Source organism: Danio rerio, chromosome 7 (genome assembly GCF_049306965.1).
Source record: "Danio rerio strain Tuebingen ecotype United States chromosome 7, GRCz12tu, whole genome shotgun sequence".
NCBI classification, from domain to species: domain Eukaryota; kingdom Metazoa; phylum Chordata; class Actinopteri; order Cypriniformes; family Danionidae; genus Danio; species Danio rerio.
Window position 1 is genome coordinate 77712213 of NC_133182.1, and position 10288 is coordinate 77722500.

The 10288-nt window shown below is 37.3% G+C and overlaps 1 protein-coding gene and 1 long non-coding RNA gene across 7 annotated transcripts in view; one reads left to right on the forward strand and one right to left on the reverse strand.

Moving 5' to 3' along the window:
• Window positions 1–10288, reverse strand: part of LOC101886560 (sodium/potassium/calcium exchanger 3) — a 57395-nt gene that overhangs the window by 19367 nt on the left and 27740 nt on the right. For all 5 annotated transcript variants that reach the window (XM_073907598.1, XM_073907599.1, XM_073907600.1 and 2 more), the window contains 7 exons: window positions 7275–7351; window positions 5055–5129; window positions 3130–3214; window positions 2058–2161; window positions 259–333; window positions 149–174; window positions 11–64 (listed from right to left, as the gene is read on the reverse strand). In XM_073907598.1, coding sequence (XP_073763699.1) covers window positions 11–64; window positions 149–174; window positions 259–333; window positions 2058–2161; window positions 3130–3214; window positions 5055–5129; window positions 7275–7351 — 496 coding nt within the window. The remainder of the gene's footprint in view (window positions 1–10; window positions 65–148; window positions 175–258; window positions 334–2057; window positions 2162–3129; window positions 3215–5054; window positions 5130–7274; window positions 7352–10288) is intronic.
• LOC101886471 (uncharacterized) overlaps window positions 9329–10288 on the forward strand; it is a 2289-nt gene continuing 1329 nt past the window's right edge. For both annotated transcript variants that reach the window (XR_012382896.1, XR_012382897.1), the window contains exons 1-2: window positions 9329–9372; window positions 10144–10232. This is a non-coding gene — a long non-coding RNA (uncharacterized lncRNA). The remainder of the gene's footprint in view (window positions 9373–10143; window positions 10233–10288) is intronic.

Sequence of the window (10288 nt, forward strand, 5' to 3'; positions counted from 1 at the left end):
TTATACTCACTTCATGATGAGGATATAGACTCCATACATAGAGATGAGAAGCATAGATTCCCACCTGTAACAGTACATCATAGCATTCAAAGATTAGCATTCAACCACCACAATATAAGAAGATATTCACTTTCTAATGCTAACTTACCACACAACTCTTTCATCAAAGATAACCTACAGCAGAAGATAAACAGAATAAGAGTAGAGCTACTATCTTCATGGCTTAAGATTGTATTGTACATACACAGACACACTGACCAGAATCAATGCCAATACTGAGAAGATGTAGTACAGAGAGTCTCTGAACAGGGACCACCAGGTAAGGACCACTGTCTAGGACACAAATGAATATATATTACGTGCATACAGTATATTACTGAATAAACACTCACTGTAGTGTTATGAGTGGCCAATAATAAACTTATTTACGTGCTATTTGTGTTCAGTGTGATTCCAAAATGAACTGGCTAAAATTTTAGGTGTGCCTCTTTTAATTAGGGCAGGGCTATCAGCCATTTGGGGAAGGGCTATCAGTCCTTTAGGGCGGGGCTATCAGCCATTTGGGGAAGGGCTATCAGTTATTTAGGACTGGGCTTATCAGTCCTTTAAGGGCCTGATTATCAGTCATTTAGGGCAGGGCTATCAGTCATTTAGGACGAGGCTGTCAGTTACTTAGGGCGAAGCTATCAGTTATTTAGGGCGGAGCTAGCAGTTATTTAGGGCGGGGCTATCAGCCATTTAGGGGGGGCTATCAGTCATTTAGGGCAGGGTTATCAGTCCTTTAGGATGGGGATATCAGTCATGTAGGGAGGAGCTATCAGTCATTTAGGGTGGGGCTATCAGCCATTTAAGAAAGGCTTTCAGTCCTTAGGGGCGTGTTTATCAGTCATTTAGGGAAGGGCTATCAGTCCTTTAGGGCGGGGCTATCAGCCAGTTGGGGAAGGGCTATAAGTTATTTAGGACTGGGCTTATCAGTCCTTTAGGGCGTGATTATCAGTCATTTAGGGCAGGGCTATCAGTCATTTAGGACGAGGCTGTCAGTTACTTAGGGCGAAGCTATCAGTTATTTAGGGCGGGGCTATCAGCCATTTAGGGGGGGCTATCAGTCATTTAGGGCAGGGTTATCAGTCCTTTAGGATGGGGATATCAGTCATGTAGGGAGGAGCTATCAGTCATTTAGGGTGGGGCTATCAGCCATTTAAGAAAGGCTTTCAGTCCTTAGGGGCGTGTTTATCAGTCATTTAGGGAAGGGCTATCAGTCCTTTAGGGCATGGCTATCAGTCCTTTAGGGTGGGGATATCAGTTATGTAGGGAGGAGCTATCAGTCATTTAAGACGGAGCTTATCAGTCCTTTAGGGCGGGATTATCAGTCATTTAGGGCAAGGCTATCAGTTATTTTGGGCGGAGCTAGCAGTCATTAAGGGCAGGGCTAATAGCCATTTGGGGAAGGGCTATCAGCCATTTAGGGCGGAGCTATCAGTCATTCAGGGTGTGCTTATCAGTCCTTTAAGGAGGGGCTATAAGTCCAGTAGGGTGGGGCTATCAGTGTGTGTCTCGTTCTGCTCTGAATGCGTCCATTCACCAATTTTCCTTCATTTTGATAGCAACGCCTGTCTTTCAGCAACCCAATCAGTTCCCAAAAAGTTAAATCATGCATTTTTTTTCTCAATTCAGGACTGTTTCAAGTGGATGTACATCACGACAGTGGGAAAAATTGACTATATAATACAGGGATGGGCAAACTTGATCCTGGAGTACCAGTGTTCCTGCAGACTTTTGCTCCAACCCTAATCAAACACACCTGCCTGCAGCGGTCTAGTGATCTTGAAGACACTGATTAGTGTGTTCAGGTGTGTTTGACTAGTGTTGGAGAAAAAGTCTGCAGGAACACCGGCCCTCCAGGATCAAGTTTGCCCATCCCCGATCTAATCCAATCCTTTTTATGACGACTCTAATATTCTAATTTATTCAACAGTTACTTTTTTATGATTCTGCTCAAATCTAAGCTGAGAGACATGTGCATGATGATATGTGTATGCTAGGATCATTATATCTACCTGACGGGCAAAGATGCCACACACACCAATAATGACCAATATATTGAAGACGGCTGATCCAACTATAGTGCCAACGCCGACATCTCCCTTTGTGATGAACACACCTGCCAGTCAAGCACATGAATATGTTGGATATGATCACACACTGAATTATTTAACCATTTTTTTAAACCAATCTGTGGTATAAATCATAACATAATAATTCAAAGCCTCCAAATTTCCAAGAAAAGCATGCTTTACACAATTCTATATATGCCGTATATAAACAGGTCTATTATTATAAACATAAAAACATTCACTTTCATCTCATGGTCCATGCGTGTTGTTTTAATAAACATCAGAATAACATATTATGTACAGACCCTACTGAAAAAAACAGCCTAAACCAGCCTAGGATGATTGGCTGGTTTTAGCTGGTTGACCAGGCTGGTTTTAGAGGGGTTTTGGCCATTTGCAGACTGGTTTCCAGCCATTTCCAGCCTGGTCTTAGCTGGTCAGGCTGGGGGATGACCAGCTAAGACCAGCTTAACCAGCCTAGCCAGGCTGGGAGCCCAGCCAAGCCCAGCGATGTCCAGCTTAAACCAGACAGTAAAGCTGGTTTTAACTGGATTTAGCTGGTCACTTTCCAGTCTAACCAGCTAAAACCAGGCTGGAAATGGCTGGAAACCTGCCTAGAAATGGCCAAAACCACTCTAAAACCAGGCTGGTCAACCAGCTAAAACCAGCCAACCAGCCTAGGCTGGTTTAAGCTGGATTTTTCAGCAGGGGATTCATTTATTTTGTGAAAACACATCAATCTGTCATCAAGGCAATTAAGATAAGACTTCTATAATGTATAAAATAATGGTCCGTTAGTTAATGTTACATCATGTATTTACTAATATGAACAAACATGCATTAGTAAATGCTGAACTGTCATTAATAAATCCTACACATGATTTTTCATAGTCAGTGTTAGTAAATACAATAACTAATACACCATTGTTTTAAAGGCAAATTACTTCTCGCATGCTCACATCTTACAGGTTATGAAATAATAATCAATCAAGCGTGAGTTTGAGGGTGAACTGACCAATTAAGGAAGTAAACAATTCAGGAGCTGAACTTCCTGCAGCCATGAAAGTCGCTCCGGCCACATCTTCACTCAGCTGCAGATTCTGATGAAGAGCATCACTATTAATCATGAGTTACAAGCAATGATGTGCTACTAACAATGCTTTCTTTAACAGTTCATGCCAATCCTAATTTAGCATGCAATTACATTTCCAAAAATATGACATTCAGTTCATACTTCAGCTTGCATGATTAAATGCAAGTCTTCTTCACAATGTATGAGCAGTTGAAAGCAGAAGTGTGCATACACTGTATAAAAGGCACATCACCATTTAAAAAGTCAGATGTTAATGTGACTAAACTTTTTCTCTTTTAGGTAAGTCAGGATGATCACATGTGTTTCTGTTCTGCTTAATAGCAGAATAATGAGAGAGAGATGTTGAGAAATTGTTATAACTCTTCTTGAAAGTCAAGTTTACACACAATAAGATTATTCTGCCTCTGAAAAAGCTCAGATGATGATGTCAAGCTTTTGGAGGTTTTTGATTGGCTAATTGACAACATTTGAGTTAATGTGAGGCACAACTGTAGAATAGTGTTGAAGGAAAAGCTCAAACACACTGCTTCACTGTGTGACAACATGGGAAAATCAACAAGCCAGAATCAACAACAAAGCCAGATTACAATGAGCTAAATTACACTGGGAAAAAGACTAATATTGGAGACATGTGCTGTGCTCTGATGGAACTAAGATTGAACTGTTTGGCCATAATGACCATTTGGAGGACAAAAAGGAAAGCGCACAAGCCTAGAACACCATCCCAACTGTGCAGTATGGGGGCGGCAGCATCATGCTGTGGGGCTGTTTTGCTGCAGGATGGACTGGTCCACTTCACAGCATAGATGGCATCATGAAGAAAGAACATTATGGAGAAATACTGAAGCAACATCTCAAGACATCAGCCAGGAAATTACAACTTGGCCACAAATGTGTCTTCCAAACAGACCATGACCCTAAGCACACTGCCAAATTAGTGAAAATGTGCTTTAAGGACAACAGAGTGAATGTTTTGGAGTGGCCATCACAAAGCCCTGATCTCAATCCTGTAGAAAATTTGTGGGCAGAGTTGAAAAAGCTTGCGCAAGCAAGACAGCCAACCAATGTGACTCAGCAATTCTGTCAGGAGGAATGGGCCAAAATTCCTGCAAACTATTGTGAGAAGCTTGTGGAAGGAGACCCAAAACACTTGACCAAAGTTATACAGTTTAAAAGCAAAGCTAAAAAAAAACATCAAGGAAATCTGTGTAAACTTTTGACTGTCTAGAAATGAATAACAAAATCTCAAAAAATAAAACCTCTCATTGTTCTGGCATTTAGCAAATGTCAATCATTTAGGTAATCCTAACGGAAATAAAAGAGTAAACATTTAGTATGATTTACCATCAGACATTTAAAAAAAAAACTTTTTTCACTGGTTATAAAAGGTAGAACAAGCCAAAAACAATAGTACTCAGCTATATACTTTTAATAATGTTAAACTGGTTTAACGTGGATTAATTAGATTAAAACTCTTACCATTTAATTAGCAGTGCAGTAGCTGATATTTAAACAAATGGCTGGTATTTAATTATTATAAATAAAAAATCTTGTCTCGTGCAGTTAGAAAGCGTTTGTTTGCCGTGAGAATCGACTAGGATTGATTTACAAATCCTCAGCAAATCCCAGTTCCTAAAGAGACTCGAACAAAAGGAAATTTCCCAGAAGGATGCGCACTTTCCAACGCGGACGCATTAATTAACACTTTACCCAGAGTTCATGCACACAGCACCAGTGCGCACTCCTGGGAGAGCCGGGAAACAAGGCTGTCATCGCTTCATTTTATGATGGATAGCAGAAGTAATGATCTGTCGGGTGAAATGAAGACAGGCGGCTCTGAGACTCACCTCTGAGATCTTCTCCAGGGACGGCACGAAATAATCATCGCAAACAATAGCCAGAGCGTAGAACATGTAGATCGCCTGCGACCAGAGGACAGACAGATGTTCATACCGGGTAGCTACAGTACGTACAACTTCAAATCAGAAGCAGTATGGAAAACGCAGCTAAAAAAGAAAGGAGTGATTTCCAAATTTGCTTCGACTCGTATGTAATTGCAGACAGCATGAACATAAAATATTTCATGCTGTGTCTGGTCAACTTTATCTCATTTGTAAATATACTTTCATGTCATTCAGACCCGCAATAAACTCCGAAATAAGTTGGGACAGGAGTGGCTTAGGGCTAGTCATCAGGTAAACTGGTTAAATAATGTTGTGATTATTGTAATTATGATTTGAAAGCAGCATCCAAGAAAGGTCTAGTCGTTCAGGAGCAAAGATGGGCCGAGAATCACCAGTTTGCCAATGAATACATGAGAAAATGATTGAAATGTTTAAAACAGGGGTCACCAACATGGTGCCCGCGGGCACCAGGTAGCCCGCGAGGACCACATGAGTTGCCCGTGGGCCTGTAATAAAATTAGCTTACCATAGCACCACATACCAGTAAGTTGCATCTAATATTTTTTGTAGCTATTCTTTTTAAATCACACTTGCATTGGTTGATACTGATCTGTTTCCAATCATTGTTGACAACTATTGTGAGACATTAACATGATCAGCGTCTTCAAATAGATGAATATCATTAATTATCAATGACATATAATTAAAAGTAAATTGAGCAACTTTGTTATTAGGAAGTGTGTGTCAAACTGGCCCTTCACATTAAACGATACCCAAGAAGTAGCTCTCAGTTTCCAAAAGGTTGGTGACCCCTGGTTTAAAACAATGCTCCTTACAGAAAGATAGGAAGACATTTGGATATTTCACCTTCAACAGAGCAGAACATTAATTAAAAATTTAAGGAATTTCAGTGTGTAAAAGACAAGGCCTCAAGCTTAGGCTGAACAACCGTGCTCTCAGACTCCTTATCAAGAATCAAGAATCCTAATTCATCTATGAGCCATAGCACCACATGGGCTCAGGACTACTGCGGCAAACCTTTGTCAAGTATCATAATAGTTAATAGGTAGTTACATCCGCAAATGCCAGTTAAAACTGTGACAAAAGGAAGCCCTATGTTAACAGTGTCCAGAAGCGTTGTCGACTTCTCTGGGCTTGAAGGCATCTGGGATGGACCATCCCACAGTGGAAACCTGTACTGTGGTCAGATGAATCGGTATTTCATTCATTAATTTTTCTTTCGGCTTAGTCTCTTTATTTATCCGGGATCACCACAGCGGAATGAACTGCCAACTTATCCAGCATATGTTTTACACAGCGGATGCCCTTCCAGCTGCAAACCAGTACTGGGAAACACCCATATACACTCATTCAAAAGCATACACTACGGCCAGATGGATGGATGGATGGATGGATGGATGGATGGATGGATGGATGGATGGATGGATGGATGGATAGATAGATAGATAGATAGATAGATAGACAGACAGACAGACAGACAGACAGACACATAGACAGACAGACAGACAGACAGACAGACAGACAGATAGATAGATAGATAGATAGATAGATAGATAGATAGATAGATAGATAGATAGATAGATAGATAGATAGATAGATAGATAGATAGATAGATAGATAGATAGATAGATAGATAGACAGACAGATACATAGACAGACAAACAGACAATAAGACAGATAGATAGATAGATAGATAGATAGATAGATAGATAGATAGATAGATAGATAGATAGATAGATAGATAGATAGATAGATAGATAGATAGATAGATAGATAGATGGAGAGACAGATAGATAGATAGATAGATAGATAGATAGATAGATAGATAGATAGATGGATGGATGGATGGATGGATGGATGGATGGATGGATGGATGGATGGATGGATGGATGGATGGATGGATGGATGGATGGATGGATGGATGGATGGATGGATAGATAGATAGATAGATAGATAGATAGATGATGGATGGATGGATGGATGGATGGATGGATGGATGGATGGATGGATGGATGGATAGATAGATAGATAGATAGATAGATAGATAGATAGATAGATAGATAGATAGATTGATAGATAGATAGATAGATAGATAGATAGATAGATAGATAGATAGATAGATAGATAGATAGATAGACTCACACACAGCACGTGCAGTAGTATCGCTCCTCTCTTCCGCTGCTCTTTGGTAAAGACGTCCTCGGGGAACTCATGAATTGCTAATGGGCAGACAGACAGAATATGGACACAGAATCAGGAACTGTTAGACTTTCTGGATTTTTTTCCAAAAGCAATTTATGTGGATGTGTGACAGACAGCAGCATTCCTGACAGCAGAGTTCAGGCCATAGCAGAGATCCACAGACATGAATATGAACTTTAATAATGAGAGAACTCAACTATTAATAGCAGCTCATTACCATGCTAATGAAACTGTTATGCTCCACACTCGTGTATGTAAACACACACACACACACACACACACACACACACACACACACACACACACACACACACACACACACACACACACACACACACACACACACACACACACACACACACACACTTTTTTTTCTCTTACTTTCTTCAATCTTTCTTTTCATATTAATTTTCAGTTTTTTCTCTTTCATTTTCTCTTTATTTTTTCTCTTTCTTTTTTCTTTTAATCCTTTCTTTTATTTTCTTATCATTTCTTAAATTTTTATCTTTACTTTTTCTTTTATCTTAATTTTATCTTTCTCTCTTTCTTTCTTTTAATATTTCTTTATTTTCTTTCTTTCTCTTTACTCTCTCTTTCTTTTTTTGTTTCCTATCTTTCATTTATTCTTTATTTTTTATTTATTTTCTATCTTTTATTTTCTTTCTTTTTTCTCTTTATGTTTATTTTTGTCTTTCTTTATTTTCTCTTTCTCTTTACTTTTTCTCTTTCTTGATTTTGTGTTTTTCTCTTGTATTTTCTTTTTTTATCTTTCTTTGTTTTCTCTTTGTAATATTTTTCTGTCTATCTTTCATTCTTTCTAAATTAATTTTTTCTCTTTCACCCTTTATTTTTAATCCTTCTTTCTTTTAGTTTTCCTCTTTCTTTAATTTTTATCTTTATTTTTTTCTAACTTTTATTCATGCTTTGTTCATTTATTTTCCCTTTCTTTCTCTTTGTTTTTTTTAATTCCTATCTTTAGTAATTTTTTTCTCTTACTTCTGTTTTATCTTAATTTTTTATCTCTTTCTATTATTTTCCTCTTTCTTTCTTGATATTTTTTCTCCATCTTTTTCATTTATTTCTTCCTTTTTCTACATTTCTTTATTTTTTCTTTTAATCCTTTTTTATTTTTCTTTCTCTTTCTTTCATTTTTATCTTAATTATTTTATTTTTCTTTCCTTCTTTCGTTCATTTTATCTTTTCATTTCTTTAGTCCCTTCTTTCTTTAATTTTATCTTTCTTTTCTTTTTCTATCTTTCATTAATTCTTCACTTATTTTTTCTATCTTTTTCTCTTTCTATTATTTTATATCTTTCTTTCATAAGTAATTTTTTTCTCTTTTTTCACTTAATTTTTTATTTTTCTTTCCATTGTTTCTTTCTTTGTCTTTCTTAATTTTTTTCTTTTCTTTATTTGTTTTTCTTTTTAATTATCTTTATTTTTTCTTTCTTTTTTGTTTTCTATCTTTCATTTATTCTTTCTTTGTGCGCTTATTTTTTTTTTCTTTTTCTTTAATTTCTATCTTCCATTTTGATTTATTTTTTTCTTTCTTATTTTTTTCTCTTTCTCTTTCCTAAATTTGCATCTTTATTTTTTTTCTTTTCAATCTGTATCTTTTATTTCTTTTTAAAACTTTCTATCTTCTTTTTATTCTTTCTTCATTGATTTTTTAATTGTCTTTCATTTCTTTCTTTCTTTCTTTCTTTCTTTCTTTCCTTCTTTCTTTCTCCTCACTTCTCATCTTTCATGACCCCTTCTCTCCTTCAGTCTTTATCTGTGTCATAAGGTCTCTCTCTCACTCTCCCCTCTCTCTCTTTTTCTCTCTCTCTATGCAAATCGCACTGAAAAAACAGCGTCCAATCAACGCCCCGACGAGTCGACTCAGCGGAGAAGGGTAATACTGCACAACTGGAGTGGCTGCACTCTCAGGACCGCATTTTTAGGACCGCATCTTTAGGACCCTAGTTTTTTGTGACAGCGTCACCTGTCGGATTGGATCATGGATGCGCTAATGGACGACACGGATGACAAGGAAAGTGTAAGTACCGATTTTTCTATTAAGTTTTATTTTATTTCGGCTAATGTGCTTAGTGACTCATGCATTAAACTAAGATGGTAAAAGCACGTTTGATGTAAGAGTTTCAGATTTATCTATATTTTACTGAATTCGTGTTATTCGTTGTATTACATTAGCACATTAAAAATTGTGCTGACTGCCTGTTAGCCCCACAATACTGTATGTGTTATTAGCCTGATGTTTTGTCATCGTTTTACAGTGATGAATGAGATTCTGAAAGTTAGGCTTATTCTGCAGGTCTTAACCATATAGAGTCTCATATCTTTAATTTATATCATCAGGTATGTTTTACCTGGCGAATAAGTGATGGCCAATATGATTGGATTGCTTAGGCTCATTGTAGGAGGAAAAGAAAACAAACTACAGGAATATTTTCATCGCAAACTGTTGAGTAACACTTTATAACATCTGCATACTATAAATAAATAATTATTAAGCATTTATAACTAGTTAATTTATTAATATTTTATTTGTTTAGCATTAACTCTACATTTAATAGACATTGATAAGCAGTTTATAAATACAGTTACAAATGCTAGCTGTGTTCTTGAGTTTATAGCATATCTATGATGAAGTGCAGCTTATCTGTGGTGTTCATTTTCCAGAGGAATGTCTGGCCAAATAAGTATATAAACTGCATGCTGGGTGCTACTCATTTATGAATCCATGTAAAATGATTTGCTGTTCTGTGGTGGTATTTTAGTTCATATTTAAATGATTTTTTTTTCATAGGCCATCGTACATCCTCTGGGTGTCTTGAGGAGCTGGTCTTTGGATAATGCTGAGCAGGTCTTTCTTTCTGGTAAAGATTATCATTACAGGTCAGAATATGGTTAATTTTGCACAATGCTCAAAGAGCCTTTTTGTTACTGGTATA